We start from the raw sequence: 21709 nt of genomic DNA, 5'->3' as shown, positions 1-21709 counted from the left end.
GCCTGAGGAGGCTGCCCGGCGCGGCCCGGGGGGCAGCCGCCGCCGCCGCAGCGCCTGGTGTTCGCGCCGGCCGACGAGCCGCGGACGGTCCTGGAGAGGAAGCCCCTGCCCCTGGGCGCGCGCCCCCCGCCGGCCGGCCCGGGTGGCGCGGCCCGGAGCCTAGAGAGGCTGTGCAGCCTGGCGGAGGCGGCGCCCGGCCCGGAGGAGCCCGAACGGCCCCAGGGCGCGGCGCTGGAGCGGAGCCCGAACACGGACGCTGGTGAGTGCGGGGCGGACCCCGGCCCCGCCTCGTAGCTCCCCTCGCCGGCGCACCGAAGAGGTGCTGCCCGAGCATCTCGCAGCGGGGGGACAAGAGCGGACAGCTCTTCGTTGGCTTCTGAGCCTGGTACACACCTGGCGGCCCGGAGGGGAAGAAACCTCGTCCCCATGCCGGTGTGCTCAGGGACCCGGGCCAAGGGGCTGGCGGGTGACTCAGCAAACCCCACCAGGAACCCACTCTGTACCAAATCCTAGCGGGGCACCGGGGAACCTGTCCAGTATGAGGGGGCTCTCCACCTCCAGTAACTGCCCACACCTGGGGACACCTGGGCCCCTCGGCTCACCTGGTGACTGAGGCAGAGGCAGTTCTCACTGGTGTAGAGCGAGGGCCCCCAGACTGTGAAGGGCCCTTGCTGCCTTCTTGAGTCCCTCTCAGTCTGACAGCTCCGCCAAGGGGCCTGGGCCCGCTGCCCCGCTCTGAGGCCAGGGCAGGCAGGAGCTGCCAGAGGTGGTGCAGGAGGACCTGGCGTAGCTGCCAGGAAAAGGCAGAGGGGTGGGTGGTCTCCAGCCCAGTTTTCCAGGCCTGGAGCCGTGGCACCTCTGACACCTGGGAGGGACCGACCACAGCCCCTGGGGATGGCCTGGCGTCCGGTCCACTTGGCAGGGACAGGAGATGGCTGAATGGTCCCCTGTTTGTCCCCCAGAGTCTGCCCTGGGAACAAGACCTGCTTTATGGCTGTGGGCGGGGGCTGGGCCCCTCGGCCCATTCAGCCTGTGCAGGTGCAGGCCTTCCACCCGGGCAGCTGCCAGCCCTTTCTGTGCTGCCCACCGCTCTGCCAGCTTCGCTGGACCCCCCCGCCCAGGCTTGGACATATTCCCCAGCCCAAGACTGCCAGTTGGAGCTGCGGTGACCCCCTAGCCTCCCTGGTGAGCTAATCCAGCAGCCCACCCGAGGCTGAGGGTTCCCGCACGCAGGCGCCTCGCTGCCCAACCTCCCTGTCCCCAAGGTGTGTGTAGGGGGAGTGGGCTTCTGGGTGTGCTTGGCCTGAGTTCAGGGCTGGTGCAATCCACGTGGCTGCACACAGTTGGAAATCAGCCATGGGTTTGGGGTTTGGAGGCCTCAGTCCTGTCGTCCCGCCCAGCTTTGCCCTGGTGCCCTGTGTGACATGGGGTCCCTCACTGCAGCCCTCTGAGGTCCAGGTCCGGGGTCGGGCACATGGCTGTTGCCCACCACGGGGCAGCGTTCACATCAGCCCCTCTCTAGGCTTCAGGCCAGGGCTCTCGCTGTCACCTTTTACAGGCAGAGGCCCAGCCAGGGCGTGTGGCATACTCTTTGGGTGCCAAACCTTGAGCTCCAAGAGCCCCCTAGCACCCCAGGAAGAGAAAGGCCTCCATGTGCACAGCTTCCCAAGCCCTCTCAGAGGTCCAGGTCCTGCCTCCTGTTCCCTCTCGGAGCTCAGAGCTCACACCAGGCCGGCCTGGGCTCCATAAGTACCAGCTGCTCTGTCAGGCCCAGACACGGGTGCTGATGCCCCTGCCTGCTGGTCAGCCGCTGGGCGTCCAGCGTGCCGTCCTCTGGGGGTCCCGGGGCTGCCCTGCAGAGCTGACAGTGCAGACTGGCCCAGGTGTTCCGGGTTGTCCTGTCCCCCTTCCCCCGCTGTGCCTTCTCTGCTTGCCGGGCAGCCCGGCAGGTTGGAACGTGAACTCGGCCTGCCTGGAGCCTGTCTGCCAGGGCTGGCTGGTGGCCTGCGTGGCCAGCTGGTGCCAGCCCTCTGGACGTGTCCCTAGCAGGCATACCTGTGCCCCCTTCTTGCACCACCCGCCCACCACTGTGCCAGGCGGGGCATAGGGCTAGGGAGCCAGTGGAGGGTGCCCTCCTCACCTGCACCCCACTCCTGCCCTCCTGGGCAGCCCTGCACATACTCCCCCATCCCCCAGGAAAGCCTGCTGGCCCTCCAGGAGGCTCTCCCAGGGAAGTACCTGGCTTTCCGGCCCCCAGCCGACTGCAGCTGGCCACATTTGCTGTAGGAGTTGCCTGCTGAGGGCACGGCTGGTGCACACACGCAGGGAACTACCTTTATGCTGCAGTCACCTTCCCGGGAGAAGTCAGGTCTCTGCCACCCATGCCCCACGTTTCTCCTGCGTGAACTCCAGTCACCCTTAAAGGGCCTGGGTGGACAAGGAGACAGGAGTGGACTCCAGAGGCCGCCTCGCTGGCTCCGTACCTAGCAGCCTTTGAGCCCCTGAGGTGCGGGCCCTGGGTGTGCACAGATGAGCCAGATGAAACCCCAGCCCTCAGGGAGCTCACGCCTGAGGCGTGTGGGGGGTGTGTGTGCAAACATGCAGCCTCAGCGGCCACATGGCTGTCCCCAAGGCAGGTGTGAGGGGAGCTTGTGTAGGTCGAGTGGGGCCCAGACCCCAGCCTGGCACCGGCAGGGTGCGGAGGTTCTGAATTGCTGAGGAATCCCGAGGCACGCAGGCCGGCACACCTGGCTCTGCGTGGCTGGGGTTGGTTGGCAGGGGCTCCGGGATGGGTCTTTGCGGGGCTGGGGGAGGCAAGCTTGACTTGGCAGGCCTGGAAGCGAGCCAGGCCCTCGCCTCTCCTGCAGATGCAGTGGCCTGCAGGGCCCGGGAGCTGGGCGTGGGGGACGCCCGGTGGGGCCCCCGTGCCCGAGGGGAACGTCGGAGACACACCATCACCAACGGTGTGGACTGCGACCTGGTGAGTAAGGGCCTGGGGGGCTCTGGGGGGCTCTCCATCTTGCCTGGGTTTGGCCTTGGCCCCCAGACGTGGCCTGCTGGACCACCCCTCTGCCCGGGAGGGGACAGCTGGTTTCGGGTTCTGGGGGATTCTGTGGCAGGAACGTCGGCAGTTCTAAACCTCTCTCCCCATCCTGCTTTGAATCCCCTTGCGGGCCGGCCCGCGGCCAGGTCAGGAAGTCCTTTAGGGGGAACGTTTGGCCCCCTCCTCAGCACTGCGCTGGCCCCTGCCTGCTTCCCTGCTATGGTAGGCCGGCCCAGCAGCCGGGGGCTACCACTCGCCGTAAAGAGAGGGGAAGGTTCCCCTGGGGAGGGCTGCGTGGAGGGCCTGAGGAAGGCCAGGGCCCCCCGGAGGAGGAGGCGGGCTGTGCTTCCCAGCGCAGGAGGGCTCACGCGAGTACAGGTGTGCGCACGCGGGCCGGCGGGCCCGTTCCTGTGCGGGCTGGGTGAGTTGCGGACATAGACAGGTGCAGGCGGCACCCGCTATTACGCCCGTTGGCATGGCGCGTGCCCGTGTGTCGCAGCTGAAGCAGATGAAGGAGCTGGAACAGGAGCAGGAGGCGCTACTGCGGGGCCTGGAGATGATGGCGCGGGGCCGCGAGTGGTACCAGCAGCAGCTGCAGCGCGTGCAGGAGCGCCAGCGCCGCCTGGGCCAAAGCAGGGCCGGTGCCGTGAGTGCCGCTGTCGGGGCTAGGCTGCCCCCAGCCCCAGGCAGAGTGGCCCTCGCCCAACACACACAGTGATCGCCCACCCAAACCCGGGCACCCCCAGCTGGGCACAGTGGCTGTCCCTCCACCCAGAATGCTGGGCCACGCCCCCCCCCGTGATATTCCCCACCTGCTGCGACACCCCTGGGCTCCCTCAGCTCAGAGCAGTGACTTCCCTCCGCCCGTGGGGACCCCACCTCGAGGCATTGGGGCTGACCCTGGCCGGCCTGCGCTCTGACCACCCCTCCCCCGCTCCCCTCCCAGGGCTTCGGGGCTGAGGGGAGCCCCCGCCTGCTGGGGCAGCTGCTGCCCAAGGTGCAGGAGGTGGCCCGATGCCTGGGGGAGCTGCTGGCCGCGGCCTGTGCCGGAAGGGTGAGTGCTCGCCAGACCAGCTCGGTGCCGCCCTCACCCTTGTCCTAGGGGCTGTGCCAGGGCTGCCAGGCCTGCCTGACCGTGCCCTCCTGTAGGCTCTGCCCTCGTCCTCCTCGGGGCCCCTGGGCCCCGCCCTGGCGCCCGCCTCGCCCGCGGTCCCTAGCTGGCAGCAGCAGACCGTCCTCATGCTGAAGGAGCAGAACCGGCTCCTCACCCAGGTGAGCTGCGGGCCGGGTGCGTCGCCCGGGGCCGGAGGCTGGGCAGGCCCTGACTGCCCTCCTGCCCGCCCAGGAGGTGACCGACAAGAGCGAGCGTATCACACAGCTGGAGCAGGAGAAGTCCGCCCTCATCAAGCAGCTGTTTGAGGCCCGTGCCCTCAGCCAGCAGGACGCTGGGCCCCTGGACTCCACCTTCATCTAGCCGGCCCCAGGCACGGACGAGGGGCCTCGCGGCCTGGCACTCAGCCCTGAGGCTGCAGGCGCCCTGGCCGGCCCGAGCACTGCCCTCCTTCCTCCCTTCCAGTCCGGGCTCCCCTAACCCCAGGATGTTCTGAGACCCCAGACGTTGACTCCATCTTGGTCTTGGGGGCCTGACCTGGGGTGGGACTCCATCATGCCAACACACAGCCCGAAGCTGCTCCTGCCACTGTCAGTGGACAGTGGGGGACACCCCCTCGTGTTCACCAGATCTGGGCCGCCCTGGCAGCTGGTGTGTCTCCCCTCCCACCTGGGGTCTCCAGGGGAAGGCGCTGATCACACTAGGCTGCGTTCCCAAGAGTGGCCAGCAGAGGGCGCCACATGCACTGGTGACTGCGGCCTTGGAGGCCCCGCTGTGGCGTCTCAGATGGGGCCCGGAGTAGGGGAACCTGGGGCGGGCTGGGACACCTGCAGGTCCAGCGGGTGATTGGCCCCGGGGGTCCAAGGGCGTCTTGCCCCGCTCAAGACTAGGCGGCTGTCCCTCAGTCAGGAGCAGATGGAGGGTGGCCTCTAAGAAGGGGGTTCTGCTTGTGTCCAGTTCCAGGGCAGCCCCGAGGGCATGGTGTTGGGGATTCACTGGATTCATGCCTGGGCCAAAGCTGGCCTGCTTGGTCCTCCCCACGGACCTTAGATGCTAAACAAACGGGCAGACCCAGGCCCCAAGCAGGGTTCAGCCTCCACATCCCCGGCCCCCAGCCCTGCCGGCCCGGGCTCTCCCGTTTCTGGGCTTTGCAAATGCTGTTCCGTCCCTGGGAACACCCACTTCCTGCTTCACCTGACTGGCTCCTGCCCAACCCTGCACCTCGGATATAGAGGGAACGAACCGGCAGAGGCTGAAACGGCAAAGGGGGTAGCCTTTGCCCTGAGGGTATCTGCTTTCCCCCTGAGGTCTTCACGGAACTTGGGAGGCAGGACCAGAAGCCAGTGTCTGCCCCAGGGGTACTGCCCACAGAAGGCGGACCCTTCAGCCGCAGGGTGAGTGTGGAAGAAACCCGTGACTCAGGGAGAGGCCTCGTGGCGCTGGCTTTCCACGCGGGGTGGAAAATGCGTCCTATTCATTTGCAGTCTGAAATCAGGCTGCCTGTGTGGCCCTAGAGACCCCAAGGGGAGAATTGTAAGTGGCCCCAGGTTGGCGGGGCCCAGGCGGCTGGTGGAAGCCAAACGTCGTCGCTAGAGCAGCGAGTGTTTCTCAGCCATGCAGGGGGGAGGTCTGGGGCCGCGTTAAGTCTTGGGGGAGCTGTCTGTGCACCGTAGGATGTTTAGCACCATCCCTGGCCTCTATCCACTAGATGCCAGCAACACACACACACACTCAGTTGTGATGACCAAAATGTCTGGACATTGCCAGTGCCCAGGGGGCAAAGTTGCCCTTAGCTGAGCATCTCTGCTCTAGAGCAATGCAACTCCACCAGGCCTCAAGGATTTCCTACAGACCAAGTTCCAAGGAAAATGAGCATCTCCAGCTTAAAAAAATTTTCATAAACACCACAAGGAAAGAATCTACCACGAGAGCCAGCAGAAACAACCGATTCAGATATTCAATAATCGGAGAACATAAAATGGCTATGTTTTGTATGCCTGAAGAAATAAAAGAGATCCTAGAAAATACGAACAAGGAATAGTCTTTATAGTTTCTTATTCTGTTAAAAAAAAAAGTGTAATCTTTTATTCTATAAAGGTGACCGATAACATGAAAAAGAATCTAATAGAACCAGGAATTTAAAATATATATAAAGATTTAAAACTCAAATGGACTTCAGATGGAAAATTTCAGCATAGCTGAAGGGAGACTTGGTGAATTGAAATACAGAGCTTAGGAAATGGTCCGGAACACGGCCCAGAGAGACAGAGGTGAGAAATATGGATGAGAGGAGGATCTTGAAAGATAAGAGGGAGAGGGCTGCTTGTCTGATTGGATTTCCTGAAAGAGAGGCTAGGGAAGGAGGGACAATATATGAAGTTAAACTGGCTTAAATTTTTCCAGAATTGGCTAAAAATATCGATTCTCAGATCCAGGAATCCCAGTGGATCCCAGCCAGGATGAATAAAAAGAAATGACATTTTCTCTTAAAAGATTGCTAAAGACATTGAGGGAGACATCTCTAACCTTTACTGTGGGGTTGGGGGCAGGTGTGGTTATTGGGGGAGGGGTGAAGAGACAGTTCAGGGAAAACCTCTCCTGGACAAGTTGAAAAGTGAATGGATACCTGAACCAAGCCTCTGATGAGTAAGATAGAGGCAAGGGAGCACATGGGTCATTCCAGGAATGGAGAGGTTTAGAAGAGGAAGAGTTCAGGAGGCGTAGAGCCAGGGCATGATGGGCTATGGATGGAGTTTGTACTTTTTCCTGAGCTCTGTTAGAGAGCTATGGAAGGATTTTAGTTGGGGGTTGCATATGTGTGTTTTATGTAGCTTATAGATGTTTGTTATAGAAAAAAATAGAAAATAAAAATAAACATTAAAAAAATTGTTAAAGAATCCAGAAACAGAAAAACAATTTCCTACAAAAGAGCTGCCACAGTGACATCAGAGGCCAGAGAGAGTGAAATGCCTTCAGTGGCTGAGATTATATACATAATTATTAACCTAGAAGCCCACGTCCCGAGAAACTGTCTTTTGAGGGTGAGGGCAAAATAAAAACATGTTCATACAAAGTTGAGAGTTTACCACCAACAGCACTTGACTAAAGGAAATTCCAGAGAAGGATTTCAGAGAGAAGGTAAAATTCAAGAAGGAATCGTAGACCGGGGTGAGTTAGTTATCTGTGGCTGCAGAACGAGGCCACTTAAAACTTAGTGGCTTAAGGCAACACATTTTCTCGCCGTTTCTGTGGGTTAGGAGCTGGGTGGCTCTGGCCTGGAATCGTGTGAGGGTGCGGTGAAGATGATCTGCCGGGGCTGCAGTCTCCCCTGATGCTGACTGACAGGCAGGACCCACTTCCAAGACAGCACATCCACACGGCTGTCGGCAAAACATCGCCGTTTCTTGTCTCCGTTGTAACAATAATTACGATGATGGTGATGATTTGTGGGAGAGCAGGACAGGACCTAAATAATGTCAATAATGTCATAAAAATGGGGAGGAGTGATTGGAGATAAACAATTCTAAAGTATAATTGTTCAGGGACTTGCCTGGTGGTCTAGTGGCTAAGACCCTGCGCTCCCAATGCAGGGCGCCCAGGTTTGATTCCTGATCAGGGAGCTAGATCCCACATGCATGCCACAACTAAGGAGCCCACCTGCCACAACTAAGACCCAGCGCAACCTAATTAATTAATAGTAAATTTTAAAAATTCATCAAGTGTTAAAATAATAAAGTATAATTGATCATAAGGAGGGAAAAGATATTAACTTTATATTTTATTTTATTAAATATGTATGTTACAATAACTGGGAGAACCAGATAAAATAACTGCTATTCGGTGTATACCTTCCAAAGAAGGGAGGGACAGCGAAATGGGGGAGAAAAGGGAAAAGAAGTTCAACTCTACAAGAAAAAATTAAAAAATCAGAAAACACATAATAAGGGACTTCCCTGGTGGCACAGTGGTTAAGAATCCACCTGCCAATGCAGGGGACACAGGTTTGAGCCCTGGTCCGGGAAGATCCCACATGCCGCGGAACAACTAAGCCTGTGCGCCACAACTGCTGAGCCTGAGCTGTAGAGCCCACGAGCCACAACTACTGAGCCTGCGTGCTGCAACTACTGAAGCCCACCCTCCTAGAGCCTGTGCTCTGCAACAAGGGAAGCCACCACAATGAGAAGCCCGTGCACTGCAAGGAAGAGTAGCCCCCGCTGGCCGCAACTAGAGAAAGCCCGTGCGCAGCAATGAGGAACCAACGCAGCCAAAAATAAATAAATATAAATAAATTTTTAAAAAAAGAAAACACATAATAAGATTGGATATGTTAGTAATCACAATATATGTGAATGGATTAAACTCTCTAGTGAAAGAGTCATCAGATTGGATTTTTAGAAATTCAGATATAAGCTGTTTTAAGAGACACGCCTGAAGTATGACACCAAAAAACAAAAAAGAAAAGCTCAAGTAGTTGCATTAATATAAAACAAAATAGATTTTAAGGCAAGAAACATTAGTAGTGTTGAAGAGAGTAACTAGCTAATAATAAAATGTTTAATTTACCAGGAAGGTATAGCAACCCTAAAGTTGTAATCACCCAATACCAAAATATAAATCACAAAGATATGCAGACATTTCACCAAGGAGGACATACAGATGGCGTATAAGCATGTGAAAAAATGTTCAATGTCATTAGCCATTAGAAAAATGTAAATTAAAACTACAGTGAGGGCTTCCCTGGTGGCGCAGTGGTTGAGAGTCCGCCTGCCGATGCAGGGGACACGGGTTCGTGCCCCGGTCCGGGAAGATCCCACGTGCCGCGGAGCGGCTGGGCCCGTGAGCCATGGACGCTGAGCCTGCGTGTCCGGAGCCTGTGCTCCGCAACGGGAGAGGCCACAGCAGTGAGAGGCCCGCGTACCGCAAAAAAAAAAAAAAAAAAAAAAAAACTACAGTGAGAATGGCTACGCCCCAATCAGAGTGGCCAATGTGAAACACTGGTAACACTGCGCAGGTGAGGACGGGGAGACGACGCTGGCTCACCCGCACATTACTGGTGGGAATGTTGAATGATGCAACCACTCTGGAAAATGATTTGGCAATTCCGTTTCAAACTAAAATTGAGGGGCTTCCCTGGGGGCGCAGTGGTTAAGAATCCGCCTGCCAATGCAGGGGACGTGGGTTTGAGCCCTGGTCCGGGAAGATCCCACATGCCGCGGAGCAACTAAGCCCGCGTGCCACAACTCCTGAGCCCGAGTGTCACAACTACTGAGGCCTGCGCGCCTAGAGCCCGTGCTCCACAATAAGAGAAGCCACCCAATGAGAAGCCCGCGCACCGCAAGGAAGAGTAACCCCCGCGCGCCGCAACTAGAGAAAGCCCGCAAGCAGTGATGAAGACCCAACGCAGCCAAAAATAATTTTTTTTAAAAAACCAATAAAATAAAATAAAATTGACTTACCACATATGATGGTTAATTTCATGTGTCAGCTTGGCTAGGATATGGTGCCCAGTCCTTTGGTCAAACACAGAAGTTGCCGTGAAGGTGTGTTTTAGATATGATTGACGTTTACACCAGTGGGCTTTGAGTAAAGTAGATTGTTCCCCATAGTGTGGGTAGGCCTCATCCACTCAGTTGAAGGCCTTAAGAGAAAAGACTAAGATACCCCGAAAGGATGGAAGTCGGCTTGCAGACTGCTTTTGCGCTCAAGGCTGCTACATCCAGTCTTCCCTGGGTTCCAACCTGCTGACCTGCTTTGCAGACTTCAGACTTGCCAGCTCCTACAACCGCGTGAGCCAATTCCTTAAAATAAATCTGTTTCTCTCCCTCTCTCCTCCCTGCCACCCCCATGTATATATTCCTGTCGGTTCTCTTTCCTTTCTCTGGAGCACCCTAACACATCATACACACAGCGATTGCATCCTTGGGCATTTATCCCAGAGAAACGAAGACTTATTTTCACGCAGGAACACGTACATGATTGTTCAGAGCAACTTCACTGGTAGTAGCTCCCAACTAGACACTGCTCAAATGTCCTTCCTTCTATGGGTGACTGTTTGAACAAACTATGGTCCATCCACACCACGGGATACAAATCAGCAATGAAAAGGAAGGAACTATCGATAACACAACAACATGGATGCACCTCAGGGAAATTATGCTGGGTGGTGAGAGCCAATCTCAAAAGGATACATTATGTGTGACCCATTCATGTACCAACTGGGAGATGACATGATTATGGAGATGGAGGGTGTGGGTTGGCTAAAGGGCGGTGTGAGGGGTCTCGTGGGGATGGTTCATTTGAATTTCTTGGTTGTCGTGGTGGTCCCAAAAGGCTACACGTGTGGTAAAATTGCAGAGAGCTACACACACAAATGAGTGCAAGTAAAACCAGTGAAAGAGAAGTAAGCTCCTTAGGTTGTACCAATGTCAATTTCTTGATTTTGCTATTGTACGATATGTTTAAAAAAATCTATCTATCTATCTATATATACGGCAAGACTTATCAGAGCTATAAAGAAAAATTGACAGACTCACCATCACAGTGAGAAATTTTAACATATATCTCTTGATAATTGATAGGATATAGTAGATTTGAACATTATTGGTAATGTTGATCTAATGGACAAATCCAGACCGAGACACTCACTAATTGGAGAATTCTTCTCAAGCACACGGAGAGCATCTATAACTATTCATGACCACATGCTGGGCCCAAAAGGCAATGCAACAAATATCGGAAGATTGCTCTCATGCAGACTACATGATGCAACCACGATGCAGGTACCTTAGAAAACAGCCCAGACTTTTGGATATTAAAGCACACACACCTCCCCCCAAAAAACAAAAAACAAAACCAGAAGAAACAACAAAGAAAAAAGGGGGGGGAAGAAAAAACACACAAAAAATAAAAAACAAAAAACAGGAAAAAAATAAATTAAAAAAAGGAAAAAACCCACACCCACATCTAGACAATTCATACATCAAATAAGAAATCACAATGAAAATGAAAACAAATTATCTAAATGAAAATAAAAAGAGTGTGCATCTAAAAGCAGAGACCAGAGGGAAATTTATATAGACACTTAGATACATTAGGAAAGAAGAAAGCCTTGTAAGAAGTGAATTAAGCATTGAACTTCAGAAGTTGGAAAAAGAAGTAACAGAAATAAATACAAAGAATATAGAAGAAAGAAATTATAACACATTATATTAAAATATTTTTACTGACTATATATATGTACCTGACACTTAAAAAAAAAATTTTTTTTTTGGCCACGCTGCGTGGCTTGTGGGATCCTAGTTTCCCCACCAGGGATTGAATGCTGGCCCTTGGCAGTGAAAGCGTGGAGTCCTAACCACTGGACCACCAGGGAATTCCCTGACACTTTTCTTGATGCTGGGGAACATCCAAACAAAAGAGACACGAAAACTCCTGCTCACATAAAGTTATATTTGAGTAAGAATAATAAAGGTTAGAGCAGAAATTAGTGAAATAGAAAACAAACACGCTTTATAGAAAACATCCATGAAGGCAAAGACTTGACTGAGGAAACTAACGAAGTGCAGAAGCATCTGCCTGGATTAGTGAAGAATAAAAGAGATAAAAGGCAGAAATAAAATGATGTGAGCAATTAAAAAAAATAACAACATATGCTGCAAAAATTAAGCAGATGTCAACAGGATTTTTTTTTTTTTTTTTTTTTTGCCCTGCTGCACGGTATGCAGTATCTTAGTTCCCCGACCAGAGACTGAACCCGTGCCCCCTGCAGTGGAAGCGTGGAGTCCCAACCACTGGACCACTGGGGAATTCCCACTAACAGGATATTTTAAACAAGATTATGCCAATCCATTAGCGGTGGATAAATACCTCACGGTAGATTACGTGTACAGGACCCAAAAGGAGCAAATTATAGAGCAGAAAACGGATACATCTGGACTAATCAAGCACTTCTATGATTTCACTGCAAAGGACTCATGTCCCCAGTATACATAAAGAATTCCTGCAGATCTATAAGGAAAAGATAAACAATCCCTAGAGAATGAACAAAGATTTGAAAAGATGCCTCATGGAAGACAGGAAAGACTCTATTGCTTCAGTAATCAAGGAAATGACATTAAAAGCTCAAAGAGAGGACGTCCCTGGTGGCGCAGTGGTTAAGAATCCGCCTGCCAATGCAGGGGACATGAGTTCGAGCCCTGGTCCGGGAAGATCCCACATGCCGCGGAGCAACTAAGCCCGTGCGCCACAACTACTGAGCCTGCGCTCTAGAGCCCGTGAGCCACAACTACTGAAGCCCGCGAACCACAACTACTGAAGCCCCCATGCCCTAGAGCCCGTGCTCTGCAAAAAGAGAAGCCACTGCAATGAGAAGCCAGGGCACTACAGCGAAGAGTAGCCCCTGCCCACCGCAACGAGAGAAAGCCAAGAGTTGCACAATACCAACCAAAATGGTGGTGTGTGCTCTTGAGATCGCCAGGTGGCGCCACCATCCTGAAAACAGTACAGTTATTTGCAGGTGAACCTGAACACACAGGTGCCCTCTGGTCACCAGCTCCTAGGCTATTCCCCAGGGAAAGGCTTGCCCGTGTGCAAATGTGCACAGGAGCAATCTTAGTGAAAACAGCCTGAGGCCAGGACCCCCGACACACTCACTGCTGAAATGTGAGCTTTGCAACACTCACAGCAGAGACAATGCAGCAACAGGGCGGACCATCTACAGCTTCCCAAGTCAGCATGCTGAATCTCAAAAATACAATGGGAGTGAAAGAAGCAAATTCCAGAACAGCATTCCAGTATAAAAAAAAAAAGAAAGAAAGAAAGGGACTTCCCTGGTGGCACAGTGGTTAAGAATCCCCCTGCCAATGCAGGGGACACAGGTTCGAGCCCTGGTCCAGGAGGATCCCACATGCCGCAAAGCTACTGAGCCTGCACGCCACAACTACTGAGCCTGTGTGCCACAACTACTGAAGCCTACGCGCCTAGAGCCCATGCTCCGCAACAAGAGAAGCCACCGCAATGAGAAGCCCACGTGCCACAACCAAGAGTAGCCCCCGCTCACCACAACTAGAGAAAGCCCTCACGCAGCAACAAAGACCCAACGCAGCCAAAAATAAATAAAAGATAAAATTCTAAAAAAAGAAACAACCAGGAGAAACAGCACAATATATTATTTAGAGAGATGGAAAACTATAAAGAAAAGCAAGAGAGTAGCAAGTACAAAAGTCAAGAGAGTAGACACCTCTGGTCAGGACAACCGAAGGCTCTCTGATATGCCTGTTCCTGCACTGTGATTCTTTCCACAGGGCATGTGTGCCGCACTTGCTCTCCTGTCTGTCTGCTGCATCTCACGAGGCAGCACGGGCCTCCCCTGACCCAGGGAGCCTTTGACAAGCCTGCTCTCCCCTGGACCGACCGGTGGTGGGTCCCCCCACATGCCATGGAGTCCGTGAGCATCCCTCGCTCACTGTGCATGCACAGAGCCTGGTATGCCTCTGGCCCCATAGGAGGTGCTTGGCAAACGTCTGTTGAATGACTTGATGAGCACATGTAGAAAGGGCGCAGTGAGTGAAGGAGATGTTTCAGCCACAAGACACTGTGGCTTCCGATGGAGAGACTGAGCCAGGGACAGCCAAGGCCTTAACCGGCCCCTCTGGGAGGTCTGGATCCTGTCGGGGGGGAGGACGGTTCTGAGGACCCCTCTCCTGAGGGCCTCTCCCGGCACCTCTCTGCAGCCGCATGCCTCTGCTTGGAGCCAGGGCCAAGCCATGTGCAGCACATCTGGAGCCCCACCCCTGCTGAGGTTCCCAGAGGCCCAAGGCCTGGGGCTGCCCCGCCAGAGCCCCCTCCTGCCGGTGGGCTCCTGCCAGGGCCTCTCTGCCGCCTGTCCCCCAGCCCAGTTTCCAGGGTCCCATCGAAGGAAGTCTCTGGGCCAAGAGGGGATTCCCGCCCTGGTCTCCCTGGGAGAGAACTCGCTCCCAGTCTCCGCCGTGGCTGTTCCATGTCCCCTGGCTTCTTCCCTTCTTCTCTCCCCAGGCTAGTCTGGGCCCCTGCCACGAGCACCAGGGCAGGGTCCAGTTCTCTGTTCTCCAGGACCCCTCCTCTCAGGTCTGGCGGGGCTCCCTTGGGCCTAGAGGGGTGAGGAGGGGGCAGGGGCCGGCCGGCAGCACCAGTGTCTCCAGCCCTTTCATGTGCTGGCCTCTCTCCGGGCCGCCTTTGTCTCTTACATTTCAGCCTAAACTGCAGGCCTCTGGCTCCTCTGAACTTTCTGGGGTGGAAGAAAGGGCCTGGGGGAGGGGGAGGAGAGCTGGCAGGAAAACGGGGCCTGGAGCCCTGTGCTGGCCTGCCGCACCCAGTGTCCCTCTGCTGGGACCCAGCCCGGCGGGGCTGGGGAGGCCCAGCAATGTCCCGAGTCTCCCACCCTTCCCACTGGGGTCCTGAGCTGGAAGAAAGGCTCCTTTGCTGGGCCTGAGACAACAGACCCTCAGCCTGGGCAGCCGTCCCAGCGATCCCAATTGTCCCTGCCGGTTCCACCCGGCCGGGCCATTGCCCAGACCCTGTGCCCATCAAAGGCTGTCCTTTTGGTCCCCTAACCCCACCCCCATCTGCTGGCTCTCCTGGGTGGTCTTGCCACATGGCTCCCTGCTGCTGGAATTCCTATTTTGCACAAAATGGGGGTGGCCCCTGGCCAGAGAAAGGGGTGATGCTTGGCCAGGGTGGCACACAGGGCCCATGGGGATTCCAAGCATAGCGGCCAGGCATTTCATGGGGTGGAAGGGCTGAGCTGGGTCCTGCGGCCAGCTGAGCACTTAGCCCAGTGTGCAGGGACCTGGGTGCTGACAAGCCCGGCCTGGGGGACCCTCTCCCTCATCCACAGAGGCTCCTCCTCCCTCCTTGGGAAGCCTCTGGCCTCCCCAGCCCAGGCTTCTGGGTCCCCCAGGAAAAGGGGGCCACCGGGATGGGGGATGGGCCAGCCTGAGCGTGGGTTCTCTTGTTTCTGGGCATGGTGCGGCTGTGGCCATCCTGTCCCTCTCTCTGCCTGTGCCCTCATCTGTCACCTTGGAACTGTGTGAAGTAGGTCTGGCTTCACCCTGCTTGGCATTCAGCTTTGAGGTCTCAGCACCTCCAGAGCAGGCTCAGCCTGGGTCAGCTCAGTGTCCAGGGGGGTGACCAGGGCGATGCCCTGCCATGCAGCCCAGGACTGGGTCAGCATCGCAGGCTGGCCAGCCCTTTCTTGCCGGGAGGGCATGGCAGGGGCCCAGCCGGGAGCCCACGTGGTTCCTGTAGCTGGCGTTGCCTCCTTCCTTCACGACCAGGCCAGGGGAAAGCCGGCTCTGCAGCGGCATGACCCTTGGAACAAGCCTGCCTGGGAGGCAGCCCAGCCCACCCCCAGGCCAGACCTTCTGCCGCCGTGCCCTAAGGCCCGAGGGGCTGGGGGTTCTCTAGGTCCTGCTGGAGCGGAGTGCCCAGAGGCAGACCGTGGTCGGCAGGCACTTACAGGTCAGGGGGACAGGTCAGAAGGGGTGAGTCTTTGGGGCTGAGCGGACAGGAAGAAGGTGGGACATAGCCTCAGGGCGCCTGGGCTGAGACCAGGGCGCCGGGAGGGGCAGCGCGGGTGACTCAGCCGCCGCGTCTCTCACCTGTGCTCCGGAGCCAAGCGGGAGGTGGGCGGGGCGGCCCGCCAGTGGGCGTGGAAGCCGTGGACCGGTCCGCGCCCCGCCCCAGGCGCCTACCCCGCGGTCCCGGGACCTCGGCCTCCCGGCTCCCCGCCGCCTAGCCGTCAACGCCTGGTCCGCCCCGCGCCCCCATGGCCGGGAAGGAGCTGTCGCTGCTGCCGCCGCTGCTGCTGGCCGCGGCGGGCCTCGCCGGCCTCTTGCTGCTGTGTGTCCCCACCCGCGACATCCGGGAGCCGCCCGCCCTCAAGGTGCACGCTGGAGCGCCCTGGCAACCCGGCGCAGTCCGGGAGCTGCTGGCTGGGCCGGGGCGCCGGGCGGAGAGGCTCGGACCGAGCAGGGCCAGGCTGCGCCCGCGTGGCAGCCGGGACCCCGCGCGCTCCGCTCCCGGCCCGGCGGGATGAGGTCCCAGGCCCCTCACCAGCGCTCCGGGTCCCGGTCCAGGGCGCGGCAGCGGCGCTTCCGGGGGACGCGGTGCGGGAGGCCGAAGTCCCGGGAGCTCTCCGCTCGCCGCGCCCGCCGCGGAGCCTTTCGCGACGCGGCCGACGGGTGTCTCTCCGCACCCCCGCGGCGCCCCAGGCCGCGGCCCGGCCCGCGCCCCCAACACGTTCGGCCTCCAGGGAGGCATCGCCTCGGGGTTTGGCCCAGATGGGGTGCGACAGGCGCTGGGGCCCAGGGACTCCTCCCCAGCCTCTCCGGTGGCTCCCACAGTGCGGGGGCAGCCCTGGCTGGTCCTGAAGGGGTCGGAGCGGGCTAGGCCTGATCCCCCCACGCATCCCCGCCAGACTCAGCCTCCAGGAGCCCGCCCTCCCTAACCCTCTATTGGGCTTGTGGGCCGGCTTGATGCGTGGGTGGATGGTGGGTGCTCTAAGGCCCAGGAGCCCAGGATGGAGATCGCTGGGGTGGGTGCCCTGTAGCCAAGGGCGACCACCCGGTAGGGGTGCGGTGGGGCGGGCCACTTGGCCTGCTGCTGCTGGAGTTCCCTGTGTCAGGGAGAGGACCAGAGCGGCCCCCTTCCCGGCTCAGGAGGGCATGCTCTCCAGACCGGCTCCTCCTATTGGAATCCAGGCCCCTGGGGGCAGGTGCTGGAAAGTGGCCCTTGCAACCTGGGTGCTGACCGTCACCCGCCCGACCTGCCTGGAAGGCCCGTGTGGCGCCAGGGCAGCTCTCTCTGGCCCTGCCTTTGAGGCCCAGGGAGGGGGTGTCTGCTTATCGCAGGCCCACGCGCAGCCTCAGCCCAGCTTTCCCCCTCGCTTCCACATCCTCAGGTTGGGCTGAGGTCAGAGAGATAAGGACAGAGGGGAGGAAGGAAGAGCAGGCCCGAAGGGGCGCTTCCTGAAGCTATAGCTTTTCTCCTGCAGCCTGGGGACCTCATGCCCCCCCGGGCAAGGTTCCAAGCGTGGTCCCGGGACCCCTGACTCTGATCCTGCCCCTCAGTTTGCCCTTGCCAGGAAGGCTCCCGCAGTCAGAGGGCCATCCACCTCCACTCCCACTCTCCCCCCAAGCAAGCTGTGGCACAGTGACTGTCCCTGGCCTTCTCTGAGCCTCAGAGCTTCATTCTGAAGCTTCCACCCTCGACACAGGGTGGGGTGGGGTGGGCTGGAGAGCTGAGAGAGTCAAAGGGCATGGCTTCAGGGCCCCGCCCCCCCTGAGGCTGACCTTCCCCCCACCCCCAGTATGGCATCGTTCTGGACGCCGGCTCTTCCCACACATCCATGTTCATCTACAAGTGGCCAGCGGACAAAGAGAACGACACAGGCATCGTGGGCCAGCACAGCTCCTGTGATGTGCGTGGTAAGGGTCCCCTGTGCACTAGGCGCCCCCTGGCCTGGACACCCACTCACTGTAGGGCCTCAGGAGCTCTCTCCGGCTTTAGCCTGTGCAGACACCAGCCATCAGAACCCGCTGCTTGATGCCAGGTGGGGCCCAATCCAGGCAGGAGCTGCAGGAGCTCCCCCAAAGACAGGCTGCGTCCCTTCTTTTCCTAGAAGAGAAGCCCCAGGAAACAGTTGGAAGGTTTGGGCCCTCCCTGGCCCAAGACTGGCCTCTACATCCCAGGTGGGGCAGGAGGGGTTCCGAGGAGCCAGTGGGCACACCCAGGCAGGCCCCTGGGCAGGCTAGGCTGGATTGACAATAGCCAGCGCTTTGTCCTGCCACCTGTGTGCTCATCCACTGGGCAGGTGGCAGCTCAGAGACTGTGGGTGGCACACGGACGGGCCCTTTTGTCTCTGAACTGGTCTCAGCTGCCACCTGGTTTAGGAGCACAAGCCCCTCCCCCACCGCCCCCGCCCTGCTGGCCTATGGTCCACCTAGAGGCTGCCCACCAGGCTTAGGCCCATCTTGCTGCCTCCCTCTAGGTGGGGGCATCTCTAGCTACGCTGACAACCCTTCTGGGGCTGGGCAGAGTCTTGTGGAATGCCTGAACCGGGCGCTTCGGGATGTGCCCAAGGAGAGACACGCGGGCACGCCCCTATACCTGGGAGCCACAGCGGGCATGCGCCTGCTCAAGTGAGTGTGCCATCCCCTGACCTCCTGGCCCCGGGGACCACGACGGCCTCAGCACAGGGCGGGCCCTGCATGTCCCCCGCAGCAGCCCTGGGCTGGGGCCCCCTCGGCTGGCTGTGCACCCCAGCAGCAGGATCACGGCCATCTGGGGAAGATGCCCCTCAGAATCCTCCCTGTGTCATAGCCTAACCAACCCAGAGGCTGCGGCCAACGTGCTCGCGGCCGCGACGCAGACGCTGACCCAGTATCCCTTTGACTTCCGTGGTGCCCGCATCCTCTCAGCCCAGGATGAGGGGGTGTTTGGCTGGGTGGCCGCCAACTACCTGCTGGAGAACTTTATCAAGGTGGGCCCGGTGGCCAGCCCGATGAGCCAGGGGTGTGGGCACCCACCCACTGGCTGACCTCAACCTCCACTTCCCACAGTATGGCTGGGTGGGCCAGTGGTTCCGGCCAAGGAAGGGGACGCTGGGGGCCATGGACCTGGGGGGCGCCTCCACACAGATCACCTTCGAGACAGCCAGCCCAGCTGAGGATCCGGCCAATGAGGTCCAGCTGCAGCTCTACGGCCAGCACTACCGCGTCTACACCCACAGCTTCCTCTGCTATGGCCGTGACCAGGTCCTCTGGAGGCTGCTGGCCAGTGCACTCCAGGTACCTTCCACTGAGTCCTTCTGGAGGTAGGGAGCCAGGGGGAGTGGGGGCCAAGGGCCCAGAGCAGAGCCCGAACAGCAGCCATACTGAGGGGGGCTTCTCCAGGAACCAAAGTCGGGCTTTCATCAGCTGTAAGGACAGGTGGGCAGGGATCCAGCATGGGCAAAGGCCCAGGGGCTGGAGGTGAGCCTGGTGAGTGGCTGGCTGGGGAGGAAGGAGGGCCAGGGCCACATCTCAGAGGACCTGGACTGCCTGCCTAAGGGGGTTGCTTTTTGTCCAGCAAGAAGGGGGAGCCATGGATTGCTCCTGAGCTCAGAGGTGATGTTGCCAAAGTGGAACTTGTGGGAGATTTATCAGCTGGTCCTCTGGGGAGGCCCTCCTAGGGTCTTAGGGTGGGGATGGTGGGCAGTGCTTGGAGTGGCGGTGTTGCCACACACACCCTTGTCATCTGCCCAGACCCACGGCTTCCACCCTTGCTGGCCGAAGGGCTATTCCACTCATGTGCTGCTCCAGGATGTGTATGAGTCGCCATGCACTCCAGCCCAGCGGCCCCAGACCTTCAACAGAAGCGCCAAGGTCAGCCTGTCGGGAAGCAGCGACCCTGCCCTGTGCCGTGGCCTCATCTCTGAGCTCTTTAACTTCTCCTCCTGCCGCTTCTCTAGATGCTCCTTCAACGGCATCTTCCAGCCCCCTCTGGCTGGAAAGTTCATTGTGAGTCCAGAGGACTGGGGGTGGGGGGCCGGGGGCGTGCCCTGAAGTGCTTGGGGTCTGGTCACGGTGTGACTGTACCCCCCTCACAGGCCTTCTCTGCTTTCTTCTACACGGTGGACTTCCTGAGAACTGTGATGGGGCTGCCCGTGGCAACCCTGCAGCAACTAGAGGCGGCCGTGGTCACCATCTGCAACCAGACGTGGAGTGAGGTGAGGCCTGCACCCCCCTCCTCCAGGGCTGCTCAGGGGGCTCAGCCAGCCAGTGTCACGCGTCCTGATCATTCGTTTGCTCTACGAGTAGAGGGGGTCTTAGGCCTCTCGGAATGCCCACTGCAGTGGGGGATACACTGTTAATCAGACTTGAAAAGTGGCCAGGCTATGGCAAGGAGGCCGGGAGCCAGATGAGATTGCAGAAGCCTCCCTGAGGCCTGACCCTAGAACCGAGATCAGGAGGGTAGAGGGAACAGCCAGTGCAAAGGCCCTGGGGCAGCAGGGAGCATGGAGTGGACAGGGTGGGGAGGAGTGTAGCTGGGAGAGTGTGGGGGAGAACAGCCAAGCAGGGGAGAAGCAGAGGACTCAGGGGAGACTTAGCAGATAGAATTGGGGGTGGGGGAGTGAGAAACCCCCAGGTTTCTGGCTGCCACCATGGACTGGACACTGGCTCAGGTGAAGGATGGAGGGGTTCGGGCATGCAGAGGAAGAGGTGACTCCGGGAGAGGCACTGGAGTGTCTCTGGAGTGGGGCTCGGTGGTGACGGAGGCCCCATCCTGTCCTCTTCGTGGCTAGTCTCAGACAGACTTGGGGATGCTGGAAAAGTGGGGATCGGGAGGCAAGCCCAGGGGCCTGGGGTCAAGCCTAGAGCCTCTCCTGTTAGCCCGACCATCGCCAAGTTTGCTGCAGTGCTCTGCCCGCTGCGTGGCCACCCCTGCTGTCCCCTGGAGGTCCCCCTCCCAGGCACGGGTTCTTGCTGCCATCCGGAAGTCGCGCTGTTCTGCCCTGAGGAAAGAGCTCTGCCTGGGGGAGGCCCCCTCAGCCTCGTTCTTTCTGGGACCTGCGGGGAGGTCTCCAGCCCTGCATTGCCTTTCTGTGCCTGGTGGGGCAGGGATCTCCCGGTGGCCGCTGGCCCTACGGTCTCCCACCTGCATTCCAGCTGCAGGCTCGGGCGCCAGGGGAGCGGGCCCGCCTGCCCGACTACTGCGCTGGGGCCACGTTCGTGCAGCAGCTGCTGTGCCGCGGCTACGGCTTCGACGAGCGCACCTTCGGAGGCGTGACCTTCCAGAAGAAGGTGGGAGCCGGTGGGCCCGCGCGCAGGGGGGCGGGGCCGAGCGCGGGGGGCGGGGCCTCCCGGGCTGCGCCTAGGCTGAGGCCACGCCTCCCGCCCGTAGGCCGGGGACACCGCTGTCGGCTGGGCGCTCGGCTACATGCTGAACCTGACCAACCTGATCCCCGCCGACCCGCCTGAGCTGCGCAAGGGCACGGACTTCAGCTCTTGGGTCGTCCTCCTTCTGCTATTCGCCGCCATGCCCCTGGCTGCGTTCGTCCTTCTGCTGCACCGGGCGTGCTCTGCCAAGTCGCCGAGCGCCATCTAGGGGCAGGTTGGGGGCAGCTGCCCCAGCCCCAAGTCCCCCATGCCTCACCCCACCCCACTCTCAACATCTCTGTCCCTAATGAAGCCCGGGAGCAAGGCTCTGGCGACCACGCCCACATTTGGCCGGATCGGCGAAGGCAACCGGCTCCAGCGCCCTCCTGCCCACTCCTGCCTTGGCTTCATCGCAGGGCCTAGTGTGCCTCCTCCTCTTACTGTGGGTGGGGATTCAGACACCCCGCAGCCCTCAGCCTGTGAATGCGGGGTTGGGTCCGCAGGGAATGGAGTCCTGAGAGTCCCCTCCCACCCCCAGTCTTGGGTTTTAGGGGGAGGGTCAGAGCCCACAAGCTGGGAGCCAGCCCAGCGCCTACTTGTAAAAATTTTGTAGTAAAAAGTTTTTCATAGAGCAGTGGAGAGAATGTCCGTGGGGTGGGG

At 58.5% G+C, this 21709-nt stretch overlaps 2 protein-coding genes across 2 annotated transcripts in view; both read left to right on the top strand.

Annotated features, from left to right (window-relative positions):
* Positions 1 to 5412, top strand: part of SAPCD2 (suppressor APC domain containing 2) — a 6174-nt gene extending 762 nt beyond the window's left edge. Inside the window, exons 2-7 of the mRNA XM_029203736.1 lie at positions 11 to 259; positions 2868 to 2980; positions 3543 to 3689; positions 3990 to 4097; positions 4193 to 4315; positions 4389 to 5412. Of these exons, the coding sequence (XP_029059569.1) occupies positions 11 to 259; positions 2868 to 2980; positions 3543 to 3689; positions 3990 to 4097; positions 4193 to 4315; positions 4389 to 4517 (869 nt within the window). The 3' untranslated portion in view covers positions 4518 to 5412. The remainder of the gene's footprint in view (positions 1 to 10; positions 260 to 2867; positions 2981 to 3542; positions 3690 to 3989; positions 4098 to 4192; positions 4316 to 4388) is intronic.
* Positions 5413 to 15722: 10310 nt separating this feature from the next.
* ENTPD2 (ectonucleoside triphosphate diphosphohydrolase 2) lies at positions 15723 to 21675 on the top strand. The gene is made up of 9 exons (XM_029202687.1): positions 15723 to 16074; positions 17500 to 17617; positions 18181 to 18331; positions 18513 to 18672; positions 18752 to 18979; positions 19436 to 19690; positions 19780 to 19899; positions 20840 to 20974; positions 21075 to 21675. Exons 1-9 carry the CDS (start codon positions 15958 to 15960, stop codon positions 21276 to 21278), a joined length of 1488 nt encoding a protein of 495 aa, XP_029058520.1. The 5' UTR covers positions 15723 to 15957; the 3' UTR covers positions 21279 to 21675.
* The last annotated feature ends 34 nt before the right edge of the window (positions 21676 to 21709 follow it).

Source organism: Monodon monoceros, unplaced genomic scaffold (genome assembly GCF_005190385.1).
Source record: "Monodon monoceros isolate NGI ecotype Baffin Bay Population unplaced genomic scaffold, NGI_Narwhal_1 Super_Scaffold_5, whole genome shotgun sequence".
Lineage (NCBI taxonomy): Eukaryota > Metazoa > Chordata > Mammalia > Artiodactyla > Monodontidae > Monodon > Monodon monoceros.
Note: the sequence above shows the minus strand (reverse complement) of the source record. Positions and strands in the feature narration are given on the sequence as shown.

Coding starts and splice junctions, on each gene's coding strand:
- ENTPD2 (XM_029202687.1), top strand. CDS start 15,958: ATGGCCGGGAAGGAGCTGTCGCTGCTGCCGCCGCTGCTGCTGGCCGCG. Junction 18,980..19,435: donor TGCTGGCCAGTGCACTCCAG/GTACCTTCCACT, acceptor TCATCTGCCCAG/ACCCACGGCTTCCACCCTTG. Junction 19,900..20,839: donor GCAACCAGACGTGGAGTGAG/GTGAGGCCTGCA, acceptor CCTGCATTCCAG/CTGCAGGCTCGGGCGCCAGG.